Source organism: Colius striatus, chromosome 3 (genome assembly GCF_028858725.1).
Source record: "Colius striatus isolate bColStr4 chromosome 3, bColStr4.1.hap1, whole genome shotgun sequence".
Taxonomy (NCBI): Eukaryota; Metazoa; Chordata; class Aves; order Coliiformes; family Coliidae; genus Colius; species Colius striatus.
In genome coordinates, this window is record NC_084761.1 from 247181 (window position 1) to 275046 (window position 27866).

The 27866-nt window shown below is 43.2% G+C and overlaps 1 protein-coding gene across 2 annotated transcripts in view; it reads left to right on the forward strand.

The window, feature by feature from the left end:
* Positions 1–27866, forward strand: part of ADCY9 (adenylate cyclase 9) — an 83123-nt gene that overhangs the window by 31305 nt on the left and 23952 nt on the right. The window contains exons 2-4 of one of the 2 annotated variants that reach the window (XM_061991810.1): positions 14795–14967; positions 20166–20270; positions 24571–24788. In XM_061991810.1, coding sequence (XP_061847794.1) covers positions 14795–14967; positions 20166–20270; positions 24571–24788 — 496 coding nt within the window. The remainder of the gene's footprint in view (positions 1–14794; positions 14968–20165; positions 20271–24570; positions 24789–27866) is intronic. The other variant, XM_061991811.1, reaches the window with a different exon arrangement.

Genomic DNA, 27866 nt, shown 5'->3' on the forward strand with positions numbered 1-27866 from the left:
TCAATAAACCTGTCACTGTGTATCAAGTAACCATAAAGCAAGCTTCCATTTCTTTCCAAAATGGGAAGTATTTGGCATGTCCTGAAGCTACTGTCTCTTACCTCAGTTTATCAACAGATTACTCAGGGTAGTTAGTTGTCTAGCATGCAAGCGTAACAGGAATGTGATTTATATTGTATTTTGTGTAGGTAATGAATTGCCTCTTCCTAAGAGGCGGGAGACTGGCTGAATTGGTTCCCCAGTAGATTAACAAGAGGAATCTTCTGGTTTTGTGGTTTTTTTGAGAGGGGATGAATTTCTGCAGTGAACTGTCTATTTATAGAAGCTCAGAGCCCACTGATTTTTCACCCCGGTTGTTTTTTGCATTCCAGACACATTCCTGTACTCCCCAATAATAACTTCTAGCCTGAGGAAAGTTTGATATGTAGTCAGCTAGTTATTAGCACAAAGTCTGAGAATGTTTTTGCAAAGGATGAAGAAATAAAAAATGGGACATGAGCTGACAGAGGAGCTGATTGTTGGGGACTTGCTTTGGCACGAAGCAGATTGCCAGGTTTGATCCAAATGAGGGGAATAATAATGGATGATTTATGGAATATTTAAGCCTTGGAAAAACAGGAATGCTGAATTTACCCATGTCCATTTAATGTCAATTGAAAGATGACTTCTTGTCTGTCATCTGGTGTCTCCACTCTTAAAACTAGATTTGAGTATCAGCACTGGGCTTACTGTTCATAGTATGGGAATGAACTCATTTCAAACATAGTAACAAGCCAAAGGAATATGTCAATGGCTTTGCATTTGGAGAATATTTGTTTCACTCTGTGTTATTCAACACCATTCCCACTAGGTAGATTTAGTGATACAACATGATGATGGTCCAGCAAATCCATTTAGTAACAAGTGACCAGTCTCGGTATTCATTTCCTCAGATGCTCTTACCATTTGGATCCTGGAAAGAATTAATTACCTATGTTCTGTATTTTATGGGCACGTTTCATGTAAGTTATGGTTAATTTATTGTGTTACATTATTTGGTGAAGTACAAGTGGCTAAACTGCATAGTGATACAGCATTTGAAGTGGATGCACAGGACCAGAGGTAGCATGATTTAAGTCTTGCCATGAGATACCTGTGTTTGCTCTAATGTCTCACAATTCAAGTGTCTGGCTGGGAGCAATGGGTGATGGGCTGAAGACCCTCTGCAGCTGCCCATGTGGCAAAAAGGTTGTTCTCTGTCTTTGCAGTTAGGTAGATGGATCATCATCCTTCTTGCCTTCTAGTGGTAAGAGATGCAGCTTACTTGAATGGACAACGATATAATGCGAGAGGACAGTAAAAGATGTCCTAGAAAATGCCTTGTAACATTGCTGGTGGCTTTCTCCTGTTCTGATTTGTAGCCTCCAGGTGAATATATAGGTGCTTTGTCACGTTTAGAGACTCAAAGCCATCTCTGAGGCTTGTTTTCCTTGGTTTTCATTTGCAGACTCCTAATAAACGGGGTAAGGCTTGTATGCTGAAAACAACTGGAAAATGAATCAGCTGTTGGATAAGGTTTTTACAGCCAACTTCTTCACTGGATCTTCTCATTGGTGGAACTAGCCTAGAGCTCAGCACCCTTTGCATGGGGCAGCAGATGCCATCGTGTCCTTGAGGGTCTGCTCTGTGTGTGGCAGCACGTGGTCAGTCTTCACGATGGGTTTAATGCCATACCCTTCATCAAAGGGTTCCACGTGGTAGATCTGACCTGGCATCCAACACTATAGCTGCCATGTGAAGAGGAATGGGGGACAGTTAACGTGTCCTGCCAGGACCAGAGGTTGTCAGAATGTTATACAGGGCGAAAATGGGAGGAATTTCAGAAACGTTTTGATTGTGTGAAGAAACACAGTTCTGGAAATACCTCCTTTTTAACTTTGTGACTTTCAGATTGTTTTAAGAAGGGATTGCTTGCTGAAAAGATGATACTCTGCTTGGGGGAGACACAACACTCAGTAGCTGTGCTCAGCAGTGGCACTCAAATTAATCTTTTGTGCTAGAAACACTGCCAGTGCTCTGTGGCTGAAGTTTGCCAATTAAACTGAAAGTACAGCTGTATGGTATTGCGTATGTACTTGGTAGCTGCACTTCTGAGTTTCTTCTTCACTACCTTACCAGTGTTTATACCACAGCTATATATTGTTATTCTGAAGTGCCTCCTGAGAGTTTTATTTGCGTTAGTTTTATTTTTCAGTACTGAATTAGTAACCATTTAAAACTCTCAACCACATGTAAACAAGTGGTGCATAAGTTCTGAATAACAACTTACCTTGCATTACAACTGCCTGTTTGTATTGCACAAGGCACGATGCTGGGGGAGTTGTGAAACAGCTGAATGCGGGAGTGCAACATCATTTCTATTTATCTGCTCTCTTGTAGCCCATTTGAATAAATACCTTGATGCTAGCACGATTTCCTCAGCCAGCAGTGCTGGTAGGGGGATTGCTGAATTGTCATGTTGTTGAAATACACTGGCTCTACTCCACTCCATCTGCCACATGATGAGCAACATTTTTGCAGGCTACTTGGAAGCTGTGCTTGCTCACTAGATAGATTTTTCGTTCTGACTGAAGAGCAGCAGAGCTTGGATGGGGAGGGAAGGAAATAATCATTAACTGATTTAACAATAATAAGATGTATTTAGAAAACACTTGATGTAGATATTAATTCTTCAAACTGCACTGGTAGGCTCTGATGGCAGGTGAAAAAGTGATGGCTTTAAAAACTGTCACAGAGATGCAATTTACGGAAGGGAATGTCTTGGTTTTTTGATGCTGGAATATCCATGGTGTGCAAATTTATTTCTTTCAGTTTGGTCCTGTGAGGACACATCTTTTATGCTCTCTGAGTATGACTGAGGCAAATCAAGTTAATGAGGTGTTATTTGAGGTAATATCAGTGTAAGTGCTTTGGTAAAATTTCACACAGCATTCTCATTGTCATCTTTGTAAAGTTGCCCCAAGTGCAAATACAGTGAGGAGAACTCACTGTGGGTGAGGAGAAAAGCTGGCCAGAGTTTGTAGTAGAGTGGAATGGCAGAGCCAATGGTGTGTGTTTCCCAAAGCCCTGCCATGCCTTCTCAAATAATTGCTGTCATTTTGTTGCTGCTTTTTGTCAGAGGAAGAGGTGACGATTTACATGTGTGGATAGCCAGTACTGAGGAAAGGTTAAATGAAGAGTCCTTCTTGCCAGTATGTGATGAACGTTTGGAAACATACAAGTTAGAATTTTCTTACATGTGGTCACAAAGATGCCTGAGGTGCTGTGTTTTCATTTTGACTTGAGTCAAAACATGGGTGCTTGCTGTGGATTTTCAATATTATTCAAGCAGTTACTTGGGGGAAAAAACCAAAAACCATTACAAGTGTTGATGACAGCATAATGTCTGGTTTTTACTTTACCTTTTAAGTGTCAGCCTGTGAATTCTAACTGTGACCAACCACAAAAAGTCCTACATGCGAAGCCCACCAGCTCATCGTAGGTTTCTTTGCACCCTTCATTGATTTAGATTTACTTCCCTGCAAGCATGTAGAGAGCAGCGCAGTCACACGGCTCTGTGCGAGGGCAGAATTAGCCTGTGGGATTGCCCTGGTTTAAATAAAATGCTGATTTAGCATGTCAGACTACCAGACTACCTGCATTATGCAAGAGGGAAAGAATTTGCCTGATTGTAGTCCTGTCAACACAAAGAGATTGCACCAGTGTAACAAAATAGACTTCTAAAGTCTTGTTTAAATTGATGCGTGCTCTTGTCTGGATTCCATTAAAAAAATGTTAGTTCCGAGAGCCACAATAGCTCACTCTGTTACCAAGGGCCACAGCAGGCTCCAGTTGCATCAGACTATTGGTTTTCATTGGAATCCTTTCATGCATCCTGCACGCTTGCTGCTCATCACTCTAAAATATCAGCCAAAAGGCAGGTGGCATCTTCTGGTCCTGAGCAGAATTTTCATGAGTGGGATTTCTAATCAACTGCTTTCAGTCCGTCCGTGCCTGGTTTGTTGTTTGAAGTGAATAAATTCCCATTCCCGAGAGCCTGGAGCTGACAAAACTTTCACTTGGAGCTTGTGTGTCTTCGGCTTACTAAATTCTGCCAGTGTTTTGCAGAGGCTGGTATGGCCCTCCACAGTTCCTGAGGTGTGCCAGACAGTGTGTGGGCAGAGGAAAACTTGATATATAGGATGAAATACTTGTGGCCTTGTGTAATTGATCCATTTAGAGGAGTGGAATTTTGTCTTTAAAAAAAGTCTTCATCTAGCCATACATCTCTGGTTTATAGTGCTGCTGTTTAGATGGTTTGAAGTCCTTTGCCTTGGAAATAGCCCCTGTGCAGTTTTCTGATCACAGTAAAATGTAGTTTTAAGTTGGAGGCACTTTTTTTACTTACTTCCAAAATGTCCTTTTATTATATATGCTACATATTCCCGAAGGATTGCTGCGCTCTTTGAGCAGTCTGGGGTGTCAGAACTTCCCACGTGTGTAAATGCACCAGATAAAGGTTGACGTGCTGGACCAAAGCTTGGATTAAAGAGTCTGTTCAGGAAGCTGCTTCCAAAGGCCTCCTCCATCATCTTGCTGACTTCCATGTCATTACCATGGCCTGGCCACTAGCAGTAGTTTAATGTAAGTACAGGGATGCACATAGTGCAGGCATGTTACAGAGGAGCAACTGGGTCTCCATACAAGGCCCTGCAGTTGGTAAGTGGATGGCTGGGCAGAAGTTGAGATGGGTCATTACCTTTGCCGTCTGTTTGTGTCTTGTCAACTCTGAAGGGGTGGCGGGGGGAAACCCAAACCTACATTTGTGCCTTAAACAAGAAAATGTCTCTCTAAGGTCTTCAAAAGTCTTTAGAGTGTTGTGACCTTATTTTTCAAAGAACAGAGTCTCTAGCATGCCAAAACAGGCCTATTGTAAATCTGAAATGTATCTACATCTGCTTTGTATCAGCGCAAAGCGGCCTGTGTGTCTCCACACCACGTACCCAGGGTACAGAAGCTGTGGTAGCAAGCAGAGCAGTGCCAAAGGGTGACTTTAGTGGGACTGAGATGGAGCAATTTCCATCCGTGCTGCACAGCATCCCTTTGCTCCTCTGCCTCTGCAGTTTCTCATTGTCAAACCCTCATTCACAGCCCAGCCAGTGAAGCAAGTGTCAGATTTCTAAATGGGCAATATTCATAGTTAGATTCCACTTCTAATTCATTATTCTTTAGGTATATCTTCAGAAAAGATGATCTGTGGTAAAGATATTACCATTTCTGCAGAAGTTTGAACCCCGTGAAAATTCTGTGCGCCTCTGTGCGTGACTGACAGCTGAATCTTCACTTTCCCTCCTCACACTTATTCCTTCCCAGGTGCTACAGTTAACACTGGGGCAAAAGGGTAGTCAATATATATAAAAAATAATGTCAATAAGATAAGAGCAGATGCTCTTTCGTACATGTAAGTGCATTGTGGAATTTGTTTTCATGACCAAGACTGCAGGAAAGTTCACAGAAGGATTGGCTAGCATGAGTAGAGGCCAGACAGTATCTTTACTGGTCAGTCCCAAATATCCTAGAGCTGGAATTAGCTCTCCTTTTTGTGCTTTAAATGTAGGAGCATCATATATATCTTAGATTGCAGGAGGAACTCTTAGGATAGAGATAATCTGTTATCTATAGCAAGTTATTAAATTTGCTGGACTTCAAGCTTCTTTTGTGGAGCACACTTTCCTTTGGCAAGATGGAAAAATCCCAGGCTTACCTTTTGACTCAAACCTTCGTTCCTGTTCAGGTGTCAAACTGTGAGTAAAAAAAATGAGTAAAAAAAATGTGTTCAAAACTCAGAGAGTCATTCCAGAGAATGGGCTCATCTGCTGTTTACTTTCAAGCCGTGGTTGGTGGCATACAGGCACCAACAAAGCTGGTGAAGCACAAAGTAAATAAGGGCGGTTGTAAACCCCAGGATGGGGATCAGTCTTGCTCCTCAGCCTGGCTTTCATTTTGCCAGAAGAGTTTAAAGATATGTACGTAAATGTATTTCTGAGGAAGCAGTGATATCTAGATCCTTGTGTCTGAGCTGCATGGATTTGTCTGGGCCTTTTTCTCCCCCATGGTTTTTTTATTTGGTTGTTTTTTATACTGCCTAGATGAGAAGAAGATGATGAGCCTGAAGTGGGATAGACCATTTCTGCAGTTTAGCTGCAAGTGTAGATGGTGGGTTTGGGTACAGGGTTCCCTGCTTAAATACCAAAATTACACAAAAGTTGTTGATCAGTGTTTTCCAAGCCCACTGTTGTCTGTTAGCTGGTAGAAGTAAGCACTTTGCCGAACAGAACAGTGGTTTTCCATAGTGTGGAAGGTGCCTCTGATTTCATGGGCTCTTTGCAGTTCTTCTTTGAAGATTATGGAGATAGGTTTGGGATTTTGTTTTTTGGAGCGTCTCTTGTGTTTCCATTCTACAAAGTTCTGTTTCTTATTATCATTGTTTCTGCCTTCCAGAGACCTAAGATAACAAGTTGGCTCATAAATTCCCTTCCTAATTTTAGCCACAGGAAATGCTGCTCCATACATTCACAGAGCTTTTTCAGGTAGGCTGCTTTGTTAGAATCCGGGCCGTTTGGGTTACAGGCTTCTGTTTGCACTGAGCTGGAAGTGGTTTCCATGGGTTAAAGGGTGGGACTTTATCAGAAATGTGGCTTCCCAGGTTGGAGAAAATGACTTTACAGAAAAGTCATCCAGCATCGTCTTGCACAGCCCTCCAGTGTGAGTGATGGAAAACGCCTGTTGATATGAGAGACAGGGATATGCTTTTGATTTCTAGCTATATTACAGAAATATCTGGAGATAAAAAGCTGGAATTGACTACAGCAGGACAAGTCTTAAGAGTATTTTTAGGACTTAGAAAAAAACAAACCAACCCTCAAGAATTTTTTTCCCTGTCCTTCTCCGCAGCCATTTACCAGACCAGTGGGACGTGTTGTGTCTGACTTTCCTGGCGCTTCACCGCGATTTTCCAACAAGGATGGATATCATAATGTGGGAGGCTTTAGATTGTATTTAATAATATTGAAGCATTCAGTAAACCGCTGTGGCATGTAACGTTGCACTTAAACCACATCACATAGAAGCAGTAGAAATTTGCAAGCATTTTGGATAGGAGTAGTAAAAATTAACATAAAAAATCTCTCTTAATCGTGTGTGAAGAAATCTACTGGCTCTGCAGGGATCGGTTTGCCTTCAGGTCTAAGGATAAGAGGAAGGGACTGTGCAATGCAGGACGCTTCTGCCTGTGCTCTTCTGCAAAGAGCAAGTCTGTGACTGCTAGACCTGGCAATACAAACCTCTGCTGATGGGTTGGAGAGGTCAGGTTGTGTGTTTCATCAGTTGGGCTACCCCTGGTACCTGGAGGAGGAGTGGCAAGAGAGATGCTGTGCCTGAAAGAGAAGTGATTATCAGTGGTACTGGGGAAGTTGTCCAAAAGAATAAAGTAAACATTCGTTTGCAGTATGGTTAAGGAGACCCTTTCAGCTCTTCTCTTTAGTTTATCAGGAGAGATCTGTGAAGAAGGTAAAGGTCTTGAAAAAGTCAAAATGAGAGAACTGTGAGTTTGTAGTCAGAAGTAAGCAATGCCCCACTGGGTATCTGTGGGGTGAGAGCTATTACAGCCTTGCAGATGGAGTAATGATTAAACATAAAGACCAAATGTCATGTGAAGTGCTCCTTCCTTTCTCTGATCTTTCCTGAGGAGTGAGGGAGAACAGCTCTCTTTTTGATACTGTGTCTAGTGGTGTTTAACTGTGGCTGCTGGTAGTTCCTTCAGGAAATCAGATAAAGGCTGTTTGGCACGGCCTGTCGGGCACCGCTAGCTGAGGCAATTGTTTCCACTCTTGGAGCATCTTGTAAGCTTGCTGGAAAAGCTGCCTCTCTTGCAGTTAAAGATCAGGCTAATAACTCTGTGTCCTGGGCATGATGCCGTGGAGGGAGCTGGTAGGGTTCTGCCATGGAAACGCTTCACTCTTCAACATGGGCAAGCAGATACATGATCGTCTGCCTGTGCCCCTTCAGGAAGGAAGGTGCTGCAAGTGCTTGTTTCATGAGTGGCTTCTTAGCACGGCCTTGGGTGCTGCACAGTCCCACAGGTTCTGGGCAGCTTCAGAGGTTCAAGAAGAAATTGATCACTTTACAAAATTATTATGATTTTTCCTGATTGCTGTCATGCTTGGCTGCAATTTTCTCTCCAGGCAAGCTAATTACAGTGCAGTCGCTCGATATTCCTGCAAACTAAAAGCGTGAAGCTGAGTTTCAAAGTCAGACTGACTTCATTGCAGACTGACTTCATTGTGATGTAATTACTAGAGCATAGCTAGCATTTCCACTCTCACAACCACGACAGTTCAACAGACTGAAAGACATTTCACGGGGATGTCACAACCTCTTTAATTGCTGAGTTTGGATGTACCAGCCACTGTTGCCCAGGTAAGGTCGTTCCTCTGAGCTTTTGCCTCTCTCTCTGTTTCTGCATACACAAATACATCAATAATGAAATTATAACGAGCTTCAAGTGGGAAAACTTTCTGAAGTTATTTCTTAAGTGTAACAGTCTTTTTACAAATAAAGGTTGCAGAATGGGAAACACTTCCATATTATAAGTAACAACCCCTAGGTGCGTTTAAAGATGCACATATCTTGGCACTAAGTTCAGCTTTATCACTGGGTACCTCTGAAGATGCTTCAGTTGACCTGTATTGTGTTAGCTACAGAGTCTGTCTAGGAAAAGGCTTTCAAAGTTCCCATCCATCCCTTTTCAGATTTGCTCTTTAGTGAAATACAAAGTGAAGATCTCTGTCCTTCAGTTTCTAGTGTTTGTGTATTTTGAGCAGTGTTTTGTGTCCTAGTTGTATCTTGCGGGCAGTCCATCCTTTGGGTGGTTGCAGGTGTTGCTGGTGCAGGTCAACACTGCTGCACAGCACCCTGGGGGGACGATGGCCTTGCATCACTCCTGCTGGTTCTGAGGTTTCTTGTGGTGGTGTCAACTATGAGTCTCCACCTGGTTCAGTAGAAGAGAGCCGTGGGCTGATAGGGAGGAGGAGGGCTGCTCCAACTCTTAGTGCAAGAGTGGGTCTAGTAAAGTGAGAACCCCATAAATACAGATCTGACAACTGCTGGATCTTAAGAATGAGGGAGAGTATTCGCTACTGAAAATCATCTTTAGTTTCAGCAGCATCTTGCATCCAGAAGATACTAAAGCTCCTGGAGTGATGGTATACACTGTATTATTTCTTGCACAAACATCAGACTAGGTTAGTGCCTGAAATGTTTTTGAAGCTTTGCAAGGGGAAAAAAAAGCCAACATGGAAAAGCTTGAGCAATTCCTAAAAGAAACTGCAGTTAAAACAAATACATAGTTTTGTGTTCTCACTGTTTTGGTACTGTTATTTGCCTGTCAAATTATATTCCAGAAATTGTGGTTAATTTATTTTGCAGAGCAAGTTACAGTCTAATGAAATCACAGAGCATCATGTTGTGTTGTATGAGGAAGCCTAACTGTAGGTCTCTGTTTCCTTTCCTTGGAGTGTCAGTGGCCGTTTTTGCTCCTAGGTTTTTGATAGCATCTTTAAAAGACGTGGAGAAGATTTCTGATTGTATTTCTAAGAAGAGAAAGCAAGAGCTGGTTGATTGCAGAGAAGCATGACCTGAAACTGAGTTCCCACCCATCAGTGCAGAGAGGAAGGAGCGAAAGCCAGTCTTAAACTGCAGAGCTTTTTGTTGTGACCTTGCTATGCTACTGCTACTTACCTGTGTCAGAGTTATATAAAATGAGATACTAAATTATTCAAAGATCATGGCTAACCTTGTTCAGCATGGCTGGTTGTGGCAGGTGCTTAAAATACTTTCTATCTGGCAAGTAATTCTTGCCCTCAGGTGGGAGTGACAGTCACTGTGGTTCTCATGACAAAACAGTTTTCGTTCAAATCCTGATTTTGTGAGGTAAGATACGCAAAAGTAGAGTATTGTGAGAACGGAGCTCAACTAGTTGTGTAAATTTATGCTTAAGTACTTGGAAAGAGATTTGGTTAAATGATTAAAGTAATTAGACTCAAGGGGAAATGATGGACAGATAAATAAGGAGAAGCACTAATATAAAGTTCTTTGGTAAAAGAGGACAGTTTATCTGTTATTTATCTGTTCTTTACAGTTATTTAGTAAAAGAGGACATAATAGAGTTTGGATTTTCTTATGTCAGTATGGGGAATATTGCTAGTCTTACAGAGCAGAGGGCTGTCTGCTGGGAAGCAGTCATTCTCAAACGGAAGGTCACTTGTTAGTTAAATGCTGTTTCCCACCGCTGCAACTCAAAAGGTGAAGTGAGTCATGGGGAAAGGAGTAGGGATATATAATAAGAGTGGGATGATATTTTTATTAAATGGATCAGTAAGACCATGACTGAAATATTGACATCATTTCTGGTATCTCTCAGAATCAGTACTGAAAAGCACTTTAAAAGCATTTGAAGGTGGTTAGATGGAGACATGTGAAGGATGACACATTCAGTTTGACATAGTCATTCTCTTATCTGTTGTCAATAAAGGGCTAAAAAGTTTCAATCCATACAGGTGAAGCATTTCAAATTGAAACCTGAATCTTATCTTACCGAGGAATATCAGTACTTGTATTGGTCTCACATCTCTTATAGGGGAACACAGCCCATCTTTAAAAGATGCATGGAGGGATGCTTTCTACTTAAGTAAAAATCGGATTAGATTGGCATAAGAGCACCTTCTGTCCTCAGGTCATGAGGATAAATGAGCTGAAAGTAAAGAAATAATTAACATTAAGGTTAAGGAATTGAAGCACCATAACATCTTTTCTCTCCCATTCCCCATTCCTTCCCAGTAAGCGACTTCCCATTGCTGACCTGGGAGGGTTTTTCCCTGTGAGCACAACTGCAGCAGAGGCTGCAGGGCTAGGCTTCACACAGGGCTGGGGGGTGCAGGGGGGAGCACCAGCTGTGCCCGTGCCCCCAGGATGGGGCTCAACACTCACCCTGCAGCCATGGGCTGTTCTCAGAGGAGACTAGGATGTTTGTTGACAAATTTGTTTATACTTGTTTGTTTTTGTGTGTACAGGAAATAATTCGTGTGGGGGTGCAGGCATGGGATTGGTTTGGGTGGTTATTCCTGGGAGTGTTTTTTAGTCTTTGGGGTGGTTTTCTGTTCTTGTAAATTCAGAGAAATGACACTGATAAAAAGAAGAGCTAACTGAAGAAAGGAGCCGAGTACAGACATTTCCCAATGCTTCTAAAACTCAGCAGTACTAGGACTAACAAACCCACTGTCATTCTATGGAGGTCTCCCCTGTTAACTCTTCTGTCAAAAATGCACGTTACAAACTGCCGTGTCAGTGTTCAAGATGGTTGAGTTCAAGCAGTGAGTGTATTGGCTCGTTGTGAAGGAGCTGTTACTCTTTACAATACTTACAGATATTCAGAACTTGAAAACAAGTGGAGGAAATGGCTTGTGTTTCTCAAAGATAAATGATGTAGCTCATTTTTTCCCCCAGGGCAGAAAATACTACATACATTCAATGGGTATACTGGGGGTGGGTTGTCGTAGCCAGTTGCTCATCCTTGCTTCCACGAGCTGTCCCTGGAAGAAGCAGCAACGCAGTGCAGGATAAAGCCTGCCAGAGTACAGGGTTTGCTGTCAGGCAGTTTGAGGTTGTGTTGTTTTTCAGCATTTATTTTGAATAAGTTTGGAGAAGGGAAGTGAGCAATAAGATTAGAGACGGGCAGGAGGGGAAGAAAGGGTGAGCTTTGCCTTTATAAATAGCACTGTAAGCATCTCGTAGCACTTTCTTCATTGCCGTGTCTTGAGTTACATCGTTGCACAGCAACACGCACCGAAAATTGCACCGTGTTTGCTGGTTTCCACATAAAATAGCAGCTCCTCCCTCCTTGGCTTAGTCACTTAATACCGATGCGTTACCTAATTGATTTAAACGTGCTGCGTGGTGGCGTGAATGTTTTTCACTCCATACACCGTTTGCAGGGAGTATGACAGAGGGCTGATTGTACCAATTCGCTGGAGATGTAGGAGGAGGAAGAATACTGTTTTTGTATAATACATTTTGGTTACATCGGTGCAGCTCTGCTGAATTAATGACCCCTTTTTTCATACGGAAATGTTTCAGACTGAGTGTGGGAGTTGCTTTGTGAGGTGTCACAGAGTCGCAAGGAACACTGAAGCAAACAGAATATTCCTACCGTAGGAAGGATTTGATAACAAAGTTTTAGGTAGGCAATGTTAGGAAGGTTCTGTAAAGGTGGAAGCTTTTTACACTTAGTTTTCAGAAACTTTCCAAAAATGACCTTTTTCCCTTATTTGCTCTCCTGAGACCCCAGCCTTGCATTCAGCACCAGGAGCAGCCCTGCTGGCTTCTCTCTGAAGGTGTGCTGTGGTTCTGCAGGATATTGGCTTCTCTTTGCCAGACTTCACATTGCCCATTCTGAGTAACGCTGCTTGGGCAGGGGCTGGGGAGCACGAGGACGTAATGAGGAGATATTTATAGTGCTTTGGCCAACCACCAGCCATTTTAGCCAACTTTAAACCCTAAAGCCTGCAGTGCAGAGCAGGTACAAGCGGTTGTTGATGCAAAGCATGGCGATGTGGCTGTGGGCTGGTGGGTTGCCATGGGTGGGAAGATGGGGGGGTGGGAGCAGGGCCAAGGAGCCACAGCCCACTATGGTTTCAGGTTGGGGTGAGGGTGGATTCTCCTTTCCTGAATATGTTTTCAATTACTGGTGTACCAGAGCCTTTCTCCTTTTTTCTTGGTATGGAGCTCAAACTGGAGATAATTTTGCTGTGTGCAAGAGATTGACAAAAAGATTATCCTGCTGAGCATGATAAGGCATAAAAGGTGCCTTTTCAGAAATACAAGAAACAAAAAAACTGTTTGTTTAGGGAAAAAAATAGAGGAATAATAGGAGTGGTAAAAGGATCTTGGTGCTTTAAGGTAGCTTTTAGAAATAGGAGTAGTAAGGTTAATGCTCCAGCTTTTACCGCAGTAAACATATAATTATGAGCTGGTTGTGATGAATTCATTAAACGAGAGCCCTCATCCATGTAAGTTTTAGAGAGACAGCCCTACATCTGGAAGCCAGCAGCAGCTCGGGGTTTTATTGAGCCATGCTGCCAAATAAAATCCAAGAGCTCCTATAAATGATATAAAATGAAAGATTGGCTACGGCATAGCATCTGAGATAGACCAGCGAGTGCTGGGAGTGTGCAGCACTACAGGAGAGCACTGTGACTTTCCCAGCAGCTTTGGAGCCCAAGGTTGAAACGGTCGATGTGGTTGTGGGTTTCTGTGTTGGTTGTAGAAGTGCTCGGGAACTTAAGTTACTAGTGGAATAAACAGAGAAACTGCAAAATTGCTATTGATGTGTTGAGCTTATTTTTGCTGGAAGAGTACCACAGACAAAGTGCTGTGTTACATATTATAGACCAAAAGAAGGATTTATAGAGTATGATTTTCTGTCTGTAAATAAGGTATAAGAGAATGACCTTATCTCAAGGAATAGAAACCTGGCGCTCTTTCAAGAGCTGCAACTCAAAGTATTCATTTCAGCTTTCATCCTCTGGTCGGAAGCAATGGAGTGCAGTCGATGGCTGTGACAGTCACGAGTCTGGCTGCAACTGGGAGACAAGGATCAGAAAAAGGGAGGGGGGGTAGTGATCACCCAAACAGAAAACCAGCAGGCATCCTCTGAGCCTGGGGCAGCTCACTCTGGATAACAGTCTTTGCTACCACAAGGGAAAAAAAAAGTGCTTTCCAGGTCTGTGAGCAACCTCGATGCGTTTTGGGGCACGTCAGTGCACTCCCTTGCTGAGTGGGAAATATCCCATACAGAAGCAATAAAGTTAACTCATTTGAATTCAGAAAGCAGTGTGATTAGTAGCTCCTTCTTTTTTCTTGTTGCCTAGAAATAACACAGAACATCATAACACAAAGTTTAAAGGAAGTAAAATAAGCTAGATTCTACACAAAATTCAGATCTTTTAGTTTTTGAACAGGTTTTTGATACAGCTCAGCTTGACACAACATGGTATTTACCAGCCTGGCCTTTAATATTGGATCTGCTTTCCAATTACGTTTCAATTCATACAACAGTTGCAGAGAGCATGTGTGGGCGTATATGCAAGAGACAGAGATTGATTTTGTTCTTTAAAAATGTGAAGTCTGCACTATGAAAACCTGTCAGAATTTCTAGCACTTAAGCGCCATTTCCTTTCTGAGTGTGCTCCCAGCATTAAGCCATCTTCACGACATCTCTCTGACAAGCAGAGTGCAAGGGGAGGAATGCATGCTGATCTTTAGAATGTTAACACAGCTATCACTAAAAAACACACAGCAAACCCTTTCCAGAAGTAAAGAGTTAATGTGAGAGCTCAAGTTCCAACTTGCAAGAGAATACATACGGTCTTAGCAGAAGTACATGTGAGTGAAAGTGGAATAAAGACATTGCACACCAATCCTGGCTCTTGCTGCATATTAGAGGTAGTCTCTGGTGCCTGGGACAGCAGATGTTGGGCAATCTTCATTGCCACCACTTTACACAGAGCATCTTTGTATTCCTGGAGATTGTTCCCAGCCACTAAATCTTACTGTGTGCTGTATTCTGTATCCTTGACAGTGCTGTGGTAGATACTGTGCTGCAGATCTGAGAAATCCCAAGGAGTGTTGTTTCTGACTGTTGACTTCTTTTCTTCTGTAGGTTTGAAGACCTACCTGATCTCTGGTCAGAAGGTGAAGGAGCCCCACTGCAGCTGTGCACAAACATTACTTCCTGGCTTGGAGGCTGGGGATGGAGCCAGGACACAGGGAACCTCCTCAGCTGAGAACACCGGTGACTTGACAAAGAGTCTCAAACACACAGAGAAGCCCAAGGTGAGTTTGCGTTTCAAAGCCAGGCAGCATCGATGTCAGACTGTGCGAGCCAGGGAGAGAGATCTGTGGATGGGGAAACCTTACAGATTTATTTGTGCACTGCATTATATGTTTGTGTGTTTGTGTATGTGTGTATATACACATATAGTGACAAAATGTAGTTTGAGGGACCAAAAAAAGTACCAAGTGCAATGCCTTGCCACTTGCCAAGCAATCCCTAAAGTCAGGTGCGTGCTTTTTAAAGGTAGTTTCAAATAAGTTACATTTTTTGTATTCCAGGGCTGAGGTCATTGCTGCTTTTTCAGTGATATTGATTTTGTGGAGGAGCAAAGAACACGCTTTCTGCAGCTACTGTAGCTTGTATGGTTTTCTGCTTTTGCTGCAGCCTGTTTCTGCTGTTCCTTTGTCGTGAGGTCACGTACCTGTGAACCTTTTCATATCAGTATATAACAGACATCCCTGTAAAAAAGATAACAGAGTGGTTTATGTGATGGGAAAAAGCGTTTTGGTAGGCTGTGAGATTGTGTTTTACCTACTTGGTCTAGAAACCTGTAACTAGAACTGAGGGCAACGATTTGTCTGGATTCAGCTTAGAGAAATGATGACATTTTGTTATGTTCATACTTCTCAGAAGATCTCTTAACAAGTCAATCTGTGGAACAATGTGTATTGCTTCAAAACTTTGCTGTTACTCCCCATCTTCCAGCTCAGAACAGATTTCCCTAACAGCAGACGTCTATTCTCTATTTTCATTTATGCTATGAGTTGGGTCTCAGTCCCCTCCTGGGCTGCCCGAGCTGGTCACTAATGTCAGAGTCACGAGTGGTCACCTGCAGAGCACTGTCCTTAGACTTCAATGTGTTCAGTGCTGAGAGGATCTCTTCAGTGCTGGTTTGATGTTGAGCTGGCTGAGTCGATGGGAGAGGCGACTTTCATGCTGTTCCCATTTTACCACTTGTTTGTTTGCTGTCTGGATTAGAAGAGCACGAGCGGGGCACCTTTACCTAGCCTCTCTGTCTGTTTTTAAGTTTTGGAGTAGAAACACTGGATCATAAGTGAGATCAGCTGGAAAACTGGTCCAAAGTTAAGTGAACTCCTTAGAGGGCAAGCCAGGACTGTTTAACAGCAGAAGGCAGCCATCTTTACCTCTCCCCAAAATATGCATAGTGTGAGCACGGACTGCACCCAAGTTGCCATTCATACTTTTCTATTCCATCTCTCATGTAAGAAAAAAGTTATTTGGCGTCCCTCAGGCACCAGCCTTCCAGCTCTCTCTTGTATTTTAATGAAAGTACTAGCAAGTAAGGCAGGAAAATATATCTCAGAGCAGTTGGTGGGTATCTGTGCAAATAAGCCTGTCTCTGGTGCCCAGTGCATGGCTGTGCTGAAAGGAGTAGAAGCTCTGTGTTTCAAGAGGGGGAGGAAGAATGTACCAAGTGGAACAGCATTACTGAGCTTGCCTGTACGTGGATGCCTTGTCTCAGAACAATGTCAGACAGCACAGGAAGCTGTTACCAAGGACCCTGAAACTACAGAGCACCACAGGACTGGCCTGCACAGGACTGGACAACTAGCATTTGATGAAATTTGTTATCCAATGGCTGGGGTATTTGTTAAAACGATCCAAGTCTAAAGCGAAAGCTATTGTTAAGGGTCAGCTATGGTATGTATTCTGTAAAACATGGGGTGATTTACAGGAGATGCACCACTTTCTTCACCAGCTAGTATGTGATGTGCAGGCATGTTGCTGGCCCAGAATGGTTTGTTTTCTGCCTAGTCCCTGATTTTCTGCTCTTGAGTCATTGTTAATTGCAGTTTAAATGCTGCACAATGATCTGCACAGTGCAGAAGTACAAATGTGGCTATCCAAATAAGTGAAGGAGAAGCTGAAAGAAGCTGCTTCACAAGAGCATCTAGGGCAAGTGCCAGCTCAGTTTCAACCTTCTTGGATAGTCTGTCTATAAACCAGGCACCTGGTTTTATTCCTCTCTATGGTCACTGCAGGTCTGGCCAGCAATTTCCTCAGCAGCCTCACAACTCTGAAAATAGAGTGCATCTTGCCCAAAATACACTGATGCTAGAGTGCATTTTGAATGACCCCAAACTCAGCTTTTCCTACGGTCTGATAAGCATCTGTATAATGCGTACCACAGCGTCCCAGCGCACACAGCACGGGGAGGAAGCAGTCGGGTGGGTGCTGAGCAGCAACAATGTGTTCTGCAGCTGTGGTTGCAGCACAGCAATGCAAAGCGTTCTTGTTTCTCTCAGTGTGGCTGAGTGCAGCTATTCCGAACTGCACAGCACACTTTTGAGTGTAGATGTGTACCAGCCCTCTCTCTAAGGGGTACTGATGGTGGACCAAGAGGGCTGGATCAAGCTTTTGAGGAATGCTCAGTTTACCAGCCGTGCTGGAGGAGGTCTTTACAGTGTTAAAACAAAAAATTATATTAACAATTCCCCCCATGGAACAACTGCAGTTGAATTGCAGATCATGCCCAGCTTTTGAAAAGGAGTGGGTTTCTTTTTTACAGGTTTTGTGGTTTGGGTTTTTTAAAGGCCTGCAGCTTGCTGGTAGGGCCTGAAGATGATAATTTGCAAAAGAATCATGACTTACATGCCAACTGTTTTAAATACAAAGCTGTAAACAGTGTCAGTGTAGGAGGAGATGATTCCAGCTCTGCTAAAAGAGACTTAAGTAGGAGGATCAAAATTGCAGGCAAGTTGAGATGTTTTTGCTTTAAAAGGAATCCGTGGCCATATTAGATGCAAAGGATGACTTTCACATTTTGGGCTTGAACGGATGAGGTCTGTGAAGGAAAGTCAGGAAGGAGAATGCAACAGTAATTGATCCACCAAGGGAATTATATTTCCTCCTCTCCTCCAGTGTGTCTCTAGTTCATGTAATTGCAGACCTTGTTGCAGCATGGATATCAATTAAGTGCATGAGCTCAATTAAAATGGTGAGGACAGAGGCTAAAAGCTACAAGTGAATCTATAACAGCAGCTGATTTTTTGAATGAAAACACTGTGACATACTCAAGTGGTGTTAGTATCAGATTATTTTCCCTGTCATATTTTATAAAGTCCCTGACTTGACAGGGAATTGTAAGCTGGTGTAAAAATGTTCTGATCATCTCCTGGTATGAAAACAGAAGGTGCTTTTGCTTGCCTCAGTGTTTGCTCAAGGTGCATTAATGACTTGTGCATTGTGATGAGGTCACATATGCACTGAGCTTGTGTGAACGTCTGCACCAGGGGATGAGGTTAGTGATGTTGACTGGAACACATGAGTAGGTCAGATGGGCTTCTGCCTCCTCTCCAAAGGTAAGCTTTCTTTTCTGGGACTTTTTGTCTTCTGGTTTAACCCCAGGAGCTCAGCGTTTGAGGCAGCTTGGTGATTAATAAATCAGCAAGATCAAACAGGGAGTATTTTCTCTGGTTTTTTGTTAGAAGTGTTTGGTTTTTTTACCATGAACTGACTTTTGTCATGGATAAATCTACTAACTCCCTAGGAGTACAAAAGGCTTACGAGTCTGGCCCAAGATGCCCAGGGCGGGTGTGGAGGCTCCTTCTCAGGAGGTTTCCAAAACTGCCTGGACACGTTCCTGTGTGACCTGATCTAGGTGGGACCTCCTTTGTCAGCGGGATTGGACTGGATCATCTCTAGAGGTCCCTTCCAACCCCTACCATCCTGTGATTCTGAGTACAATGTCATACTCACTTTCCAAGCCATTTGGTACCACCTTCCACAAAGCAGCCAAGGCATTCATATTTCTTCCTAGGTTATTTTTAAACAAAGCCATTTGAGACCCAACTTCATCGTTTCTACAAGTGTGCTGGTATTTGTTCAGACTGTTCAGGCTCAGAACTATAAGTAATCTGCTTATCTGATGACAGATTAGGAAACTCTTAGTATTTTCAGTTCCCCAAGCTGGACCGTGGCCCTGAGGAGCAGCAGATATGAGGGTCTGCTGGCTGCTGAGAAGGCTCAGCATCGTCCCAAAGGCCTTTGAGAGACAATGTTGAATGGGTGAGGTAGAACAGTAGTCACAGGAAGAGCAGGCTGAGAGCAATGGTGCCCTGTAACAACCTGAAAGTTAAACATGCTGCTTTATTGAGCTTCAGGTGTGACACGTTGGGCGCAAAGACCAAGACACTGGTCTCTGAAGTTGGGAGTGAACCTGAGGGCAGAAGTTGTTTTGTTTTTAGACCGGGAGAGTGGTAGGCTACAGAGGCTTAAACAAGCCCCTCCCAGGTCCAACATAAACAGGTAAAATGGACGTGGGATGTTGATTTTGGACAAAAGGTTTGAGTTGCTTGTTGGAAAATTTGTCAAGATGTTTAGTGGATCACCTTCCACCGTGTGTGCCAAGTTTAGTGGGTCATTCCCCATGGCTGGTGTCTCTGTACCCATTAGTTGCCAACAGAGATCAGACACAGAGTCCCTCTGCTGCAGGATCCTCCCTGGACATTGCCAGGGCTGGAGAAAAGTGTGTAGAAATTTGCCTTAAGGTCACTCTTTAAGGGATGAGTTTGTTTTAAAAGCTGAAGTGTGATGTTTTAGGTTGCTTCCAAAATGCATAACCTGCAGCTATTTCAAGTCCTGATGTTTTTCCTCTGCTTGTTTCCTGTGACATTAGCTGGGTGTTTGGCTTCAGCAATGTAAAACAGCCTCAGCTCCCCTCTACTGTCCTGGAGCACGATATGAAAAGATATTTCCTTTTATTAACTTCAGATTTGTTGCGTTCCATTTCCTTGTACTGTTCATAATGCATCGTGGCGTTTTGTTCTTTTGTTGAGTTCTGCTGCATTCTGTGCTGAGTCTTTGCTCATGAAGCCATTCAGATCCTTTTGTGGGCAGTTTTTAAACAAGGAAATTGCGCTTCTCTCACTGAAGAGCATTCATTCTTCCCAGGGAGGCCCTTTGCTGGTATGCAGTGATTGCAGTAGGTCTGTGATCTTACACTAACAAAGCTTTCCTGGATTAGATTTAGCTTCAGTAAACAGAAGGTCTGTGATTTATTTGTGAAATGGTGCATTCTGTTCCAGTCAAATTTTGCTCCCTGCTTCCCATTCTGTAGCTTTGTTTATCTTTGAACTGTGCCACAAGTATACAAGTGGACTGAATTACAAATTGCATAATACTGTGAGGACAACACCAGAACGTTCCTCACTAAAATCTTTTTGTCTCATTGCAGCCTTGCCCTTCATGTAGTACCACCCTTGCTCCCCACTGCGATGTCAGCATAGACGAAGGAGCTATCCAAAATGGTTGTCAGGATGAGCATAAAAACAGTACAAAGGTAATTTAAGTATCACTTCCCTTCTTTTTCCTTCTTTCTCTGCTTCAGTTAGCTGTCTCATTTTTGCTTTGCTGTTCCTTTATTCAAGCTCTCCAGCAGCAGAACTGGTTTTGATTTAGAGTAGTTGTGTTCTAAAATTTAGTTGAGACACTCCACCCCCCTTTCCAAAATTATTAGTGATTTTATAGGCCCAGTTTGATACCGAGAGGACCTAAATTGTGCTGAGGCTACCCAAAGAAAGAGGCACAGAACAGCATTACTGTGCTCTCTGTGCCTTAGGCAGGTTGGCTGTGTGTCCCCTAGCCACAGGTTACACCCGTGTCTTGCCTGTGTCTCCTGCACTGTAGCTCTAAGACACCGTGATTCCTGTTCACACACACAGCCCAAATTCACAGCCTTTCAGTCAGTTTGCATTCTTTTTCTGGCTGACGAATAAGAGTGTCTTACATATCCAGCACACTGCTGCCAAGATTGCTTTCCTTGCCTGGTGCATAGATGTTTTCACTTGAAGCCACCTACTTCCTCTGCAATACCAGACATTACCCATTTGTCCTGTTGTTCATGGCTTTTGCAGCCTCTCTGCTCTGTCCCCTCTCAATCCTTGCTGAGCATTAAGCTCCTGCCTAAATGCAGACAGGATGTCAGTGCTCATCACCTGATTGTTACATTTTTGAGTAAGTTGAGTGCTTTGCCTTGTTGGGGAGAACCACTTCATAAACATGCTCAGAGATATCTGTCCTGTTCTTCACATCTGTCTTTACAACTCTTCTTGCATACAAAGCTAATTGAAAAGCTTCCCAGCAGTTATTCTACCAATTAATCTGTGCTTGTCCTCCTCAGCCATATTTGACCTGTTGTCTCTGATCCTTAAATTGTAAGCTCAGAAGCAAGGACTGCCTTACTGAGCTGAAATAGTGTGTAACAGAGTAGACTTCGTTCTGTGCCACAATTCCTAGGAAGCAGCCAAAGAGAAAAATAAAGTAAGCATCCCTTCAGCCCCAAGGGAGATAGAGCAGAGTAGCCAGCAGGTTCTGGTCTCAAAACAGCATGAGATCTTTAAGACAGAAAACACTGTGGGAGATCTGCCCAGGCTGCCAAGAAGGAACACATGAGATGCTTCTTCCCCAGGCTGCCTCAGCCCACATGCCAGGGATCTCCAGGAGCTGACTGCAAGCAGAGCTTTTCCTTGGGTACCAACTGCCTAGTGTCATATGTTGTGTTCATCAGAACTCTCCTTTAATTTTCCTCCTGCTACAGCTGTATTAGCTTCGTGGGTGTTAATCAGCAAGTCATCTAACCTTACTCAGAAGGAGTCTGTACAGGGTTGGGTAAAATGTCTATAATTTCCCTGGAAGAAACAGGTTAGTGGAGAGCAAGTCACATGTCCTTCTCTGATTGAGTTGAGTCATTGCTAAGTCAGAAGTGAGAACAGTTAAGTGCCTGTCCAGTAACTCAGGGATGCCTTTCTAACTGAAAGCTTAAACAGCAGCCACATGAGCAAAGTTGCTGTGGCATTGGATTTCCAAATTTTCTTTGCAGTCTCAGCTTTCTTGGGAAGAAGAGCCCTAAGTTCCATCTTGGGAGTCTGTTCCCTTTCCATGCCGTGTTGCTGTGCCCAGCCCCACAGCACTCGTGGCCCCATCTTTAGGGAATGTTAATGATCTTAACCACGTCCTTAGACCTTCGTGGGTCCCAACAGCCTCTTGATGAAACTGATCACATGGTGCATCAAATCTCTGAGCGTTCAAAAAACAACCTTTGCAGCCTGTTGTCATCAGAAACCACAGTAACATTGGAGCTAACGGCATACAATAAATAGAGATTTTTCTCCTTACATACAAGCAGTTTCAGACTGTAATCCCCTGCTGGTGAGATTAACAGAGTGGAGACAGCACAGGAAAACCTTGAGATGACTGAAGGAAGAATTTTCTTAGGGATTTGAGCCTTTGCCAAGGAGCTAAAGAAGGCCAAGAGAAGTCCATGCTGACCTTCTGTAAAAGAGCAGAAATTTTTGCTGCATTTTTCAGATGATCTTGAAGAACAGACAGCAAACTGTGCACACCAGACTCTGTCTTTCATTTGAGCTACTCATAGCAGAAATTGTGTTCTCAGTTCCTGCTTTTCAAGCAACTGCATCTGCTGCAGGGATGAGGAAAAAGAGAAAGATTCTTCACCAGGAAAAAAACCCCAAAACAACATGGTAACTAGGACCTCATTTCTTACTTGTTTAGGCCTTAGCTTTTTCTGGGAAGTGCTCTGAGCAAATAGCATCTTTAGCATAAGTTAAAAAGAGAAACCCAAACAATGAAGACCCTTCACTTGTAGCTGCGTGTCGGGCAGTTGTCTCATTTGCCTGTGTTGGTATTCCTCCTCTGAGAAACAGAGGTTCCCGGGCACTGCACGGTGCCTTGTGCTCCATACCCTGTTCCCTGTGGGCAGGCTGAGGAACCTGCTGCGGATGCATGAGGATATGCTCTGGAGTTGCTGAATGTTCTCCCTTAGAAAAGAAATGGGTGACCTTTTATGTGAGAAGTTCCTGTGCCTCTGGCTTGCCAGGAGAGAGCTCTTCTGTCATACACAAGCCCCAGTCTGCTCCAAGGGGTCTGGGACTGCTTTTGCTGAGGTCTGTGTGCCTGAAATCACCTTCCTCCTCTATTGATTCTGTGCTTTAGCAAAACATTGGCAGCACACCAAGGTAACTACTAAATTTCCTATTCTACTTTGTCAGCTGCTGTCACTGTGCTGGGAACACCTGCAAGCTGCCAAAACAACTGTTGTGAGTGGTAGAAGGGACTAGACTGTGAATCCTGTCATCTCCTGGCTCCCAGCACGAGGCTGTAGGGGCTCACGCCTCCATCAGGGCAGCCCACAGGCTGTGCATCCTGCATCCCTCCCAGCTGGAAGGGAATGCTGGAAGGGAAGCATAGCCCACCTCCCCCCTGCTCTTCCTGTCACTCCAGGGAGCCGTTCCAACACACCTTCTTAGGACTTCAGCTCTTGAGGTCTTGGCAGTGATAGGGAGCTTCGCCCAAGGGCTTTCCATCTCTTCCCTGCACAAGGTGACATTTTCCTGCTGCTCCGTTAGTCCTGTATCTTCACTGGTTTTGTCTGCACTTTTCATTATACCTGCCTGCATTCATGTGCCTCATTTGCTTTGCAGGATTAGATTCATGAGGAGGTAGAATTAATTTTGCATGGGGAGTCGCATATTTCTTTGCTTTAACTAAGTTGATTCTTCTACAATGTAAGTAACATATTTCAGTGCATGGTTGGGGTGGTGATGGTATTTATGGTGTTTATTTACGGTCACTGTGGTGGCATCCAAGAATAGTCTTCTGGAGGAGCTTGTCACTGCTGTGCTGACTGCTGTACAGGCAGAAATGAAGAAGCTTCTGTCGTGAGTGGGTTTCAGGATGAAGAGAAATGATACATGATAAATGATAAGACATGGAAGGAGATGAACATTCAAATGTGCCAAGTTTGATCTATGCTTGCATTTTAAATGGTCCTGACTTAACTGCAGTTCATTTTCATTCTAACCATACATAGTTGTCTAATTTTTGCTGGGGAGAATTGCTTCAGAAGGAGCTTCAGGTTCCATGAGAATAGGATAATTTTTTGTTAAAATTAATTAATTTGCATTCTGAAATGAATGAAAGCATCATGGATAATGCTGCGTGCCTGAGCTGTGCTGCAAGCTGGTGTCAGAATGTCAAACTGCAGTATTAATTAATACAAAGGCAAAGGAATACCAGAAAGAAGTTTTATGTCTTAGTCAGTGAAGAGAACACAGTTTAATTTGCAGGATCAGTTTTCGTGTAGGACGATGAGGTGTGCGAAAGGCTGTTCCCCAGGGCAGGAGAGAGGAGGAAGCTCTGTCTGGGAAAACAGCAGGGTAGTAGTGGTGAGTGGAAGGATTGGCAAGGGCTGGCTCACTGCCTGTGGAAAGGTAACACAGTTTAAGCAGGCATTTATAAAGCTTTGGAGAAGATTCTTGGCCGTAAGATAAGTGAATGAAATTTGGGATTGTGATTGGTCTTCACTGTGTGTGAAAATGTACTTTGTTTTCTTCTCCTTGGTAACTGGGTACATAAAAAGCAAAAAGATGACACCTAAATAGCGATGCAGCTGCAGAAGCTGTGAACTGCTTCAGGGCAGGCAGAGTTGGGTCTTTGACACCATCAAGGGAAAGTTCAATGTGTCGAGGGAACAACTTCTTCAACTTTTGCTCCATGAAATCTCTTCTGTCTGCTTTCTCAGCCACTGATGTCCCTCGTGTATTTTGCTCTCTGTCACTCAGGCTCCAGGAGGACACAGTCCAAAGACTCAAAATGGACTTTTGAGCCCTCCACAGGAAGAAAAGCTCAGTAATAGTCAAACCTCACTTTATGAAATGTTGCAAGAGAAAGGAAGGTGGGGCGGCGTGAGTCTGGATCAATCAGCTCTCCTTCCTTTGAGGTTCAAAAACATCAGAGAGAAGACAGATGCTCACTTTGTGGATGTGATTAAAGAAGACAGGTAAGGAAAATCGAGCTGTACAGTGTGAGATCGTGTAAAGGCCAGAGGGCAGTACCATCTCTTTAATCTTTACTTGTGTGCTTTTTGTCTAACGTTTGTAATTACTGTATCTAGAACATGCCTTATGTTTTCTTAGTCTACATTCTACTTGAACTACAGGAGGAAACATTTTACTCAGGAATATGTAACACCAGTGTTTTCATCATTTCTGTGGTGAACAGTCATTCTTCAGTCAAGTCTTCAAACAGAAAGATGCTTTTTAAATGACTTGTTATGAGGTTGAGCTATCAGAAGTCCTCTTGATGCACATAGTATGCACCTTCCTCTGCAATTAACAGTGTAACATAAGATCTGAAACAGAAAACTCACCTTTTGTGTAGCAAAAGAACATCGCCTGAACTTTGTGTTCACACCTAGAGAGCACACTGGGCTTGGAAGCAGAATTAATGAGTGAATCCTCAGGGACCTACTACCTACCTACAGCATTCTGTAAAGTTGGCCTCTCTCTCTCTGTTTCAAGCAAAGAAACTTGTTTTGGGCAGAGGAAAACAGGTTCTCCAAAATTGAGTAGTGTGTGGTTTTTGTACACTCTCAACCGTATCTCCCTTATTAGGGCAATGACTTGGCTGGAGCAACTAAGCAGATAACTTGAGTTTGTTATTATTTATGGCTATTCTTATTATTGCTTCACTGCTTCTACTTAGATTAGGGGTATTTTATCTAAATATCCTTGAAATTGTATGCTTGTAGAGACTCCAGGGTGCTCGGAACAGGGACACTTGTCATCTTAACCAAAAACATGGCTAAAGCAGGGAGAGGTGAGAGGGAGGGACACCAGTCCCTCTGCACTCTCTTCTCTGGGTTTTTTTAGATTATCTTTCTCCTGAGGCAAACTTCAGTTAAAATTTAGGCCCTCTTTTCCTTCCCCCCACTCTGTGTGTGATTTGTCTGTAGTGACTGAGGATAGGTGGTGTTTTCACATTAGAACACAGATGGGTTGGGAAAGGCCAAATGTTGGCAGAAATCATGGCGAACAAATTGGATTTTTGTTTGCAGTGTAACTAGCACCCTGCAAATTTTGTGTTGTAGAAGTAGCTTAATTTATGCTGTTGGTCAGCTGAAGATACCTAGCTCAAGCTCACGTGTTCCTGATGCTTTCCTCCTCCAATTACAAGATGGATAATTCTTTCTGATCTGGAAAAGGAAGAAGCAGGACCATGATTTGACATCAGTCAAAGCCTGACTCTTTTTTTTTTTGGGGGGGCTTCAATTAAATATCATCATTACCATATTAAGTGGGCCATTTCTTGTTGCCAGGGAAACTTCTCTGCTGAGTTCAGTTCATGTAAACATAACTTTCCAAAAATAATCTTCTGATTAATTGGATCTATGCAAAATGGTTTAAGCCTACTGTTTTACATTAATCCTTCCTAACGCTTCTTAATGTGAAGTTATGTGTTTAAAACATTCTTGATCCCCTATTGTAAAACATGATCTATTGTTGGTCTCACAAATCTAGGATCTGTGAGGATGTTTGAATGGAACATTTGAGTTTTCTCAGGGAGGGATGAAGTCCAAACCTTGCTTATCTTACATGAAACCCCACTTGGAGCAATAATCCTGGAGGTTTGGTTTTCTATTCCTGCAAACATAGCAAAGTGTGAGCTTCCTGGAGCACTGGGCAGGGATTCCCACCTTGGTGCAGGATGCTGCTCTTCTGATCTGTGATAGAAATTGCTATTACCAGAAAGTACCTGCCCCACATATGGTGATCAGGTGCACCAAGTAACGTCACAGGCTTCCTGTGCAGCTGGGGAGAGTGAAACGTAACTCAGGCAGGAGTGGGGAGCCTGCATAGCGAGGAAGCTGCCAGGGGCTGGCCTATAGGAAATGCCAGACACTGCTGGGATGTTTCATCTCCCAGCCTCTTTCCAGAGTTCAGGTGTGTGGCTGAGAGTTTTGTGAGTGGCCATCAGTTTCTTTTCATGCTGAGGTTTCACCTTGGAGCTGATAACTTCAGTTTAAGTTGTTTTTAAACCTGATGGTATAAAGCCAGTGTTAGTGTAGCATGTTCTATTGTTGCATCTTACAAGAATCCTTTCTGTAGAAGTTACCTGTTTGCATCTTCTTACAACTTGATTATATATGTGTTTGGCAAACAGTGTATAGTGTGCAGGTACTACTACCATCTCTGAATCTCTGGTTCTCGCTTGGAGTTATCCACTTGAAAATAGCCCACTCTAATTGTTGCTCTGGTGTTACAATGCTCAAGGCAGGAATAGCACTTGAAAAGAAACTTGCCCTGTTTTAAATACTACAGCAGTTTTAATAACAGTTCACTGTGAATAGCAAGTGGAAGTGGTTGCTTGAAAATTAAAGGAGGTTCATAGCAAAAGTGTGTGTTTTGAAGTCTCAGATGGGGTGTGTGCAGATAGGGACGGGCTATCTCTGCAGTAAATGGCATAAGCAGGCCTGACCTCACTCACTGGGCACAAGGCACGTGGTACTCTGTAAACTGAGTCCTTTCAGCTCTTCGACACCTGCTCGAGAAAGAAAAGATTTGCAGGTCAAGTGTCACAGATGTCATTAGAGAACTTCTTTCATAAACCTCTTACAACTAACGCAAAACTCAAAAAAATTCTATTTTTTGCCCCAGAGGATGGAGGAAAAAACAACTCTTGAGTGATGGAGGCATCTTTTATCCTTTGGGGTTTTTCTGCACCTGACAGTGAAAGAGAAGGTGAAGGAGTGCACAAACCCCTCTGATAGATCCTGCCTCCTGATTCCTCAGTCCCAGTGAGCTAGTTTCATTGTCAGTGCCTGTAGTGATGATCCTGGTGATTTCAGGTCTCCTGTTTCAGATGTAAATGTTAGCTATCCATCTCTTCAGGTTCCATTTCTCAGCTGCCCGGGTCATTAAGAGAACGTTCCCAGTTCAGTTACTGAGTTACTTCAATGTCTTGGAAGCAGCAAGGAAATGCTGTTTTCTAAAATGGACAACGGTTTTTCCATGTGGCAGGGTTTTTTTCCTAGGCATTTGTCACCTTTGTCATCCTTGGCTTGCTCTGAGTGATAGAA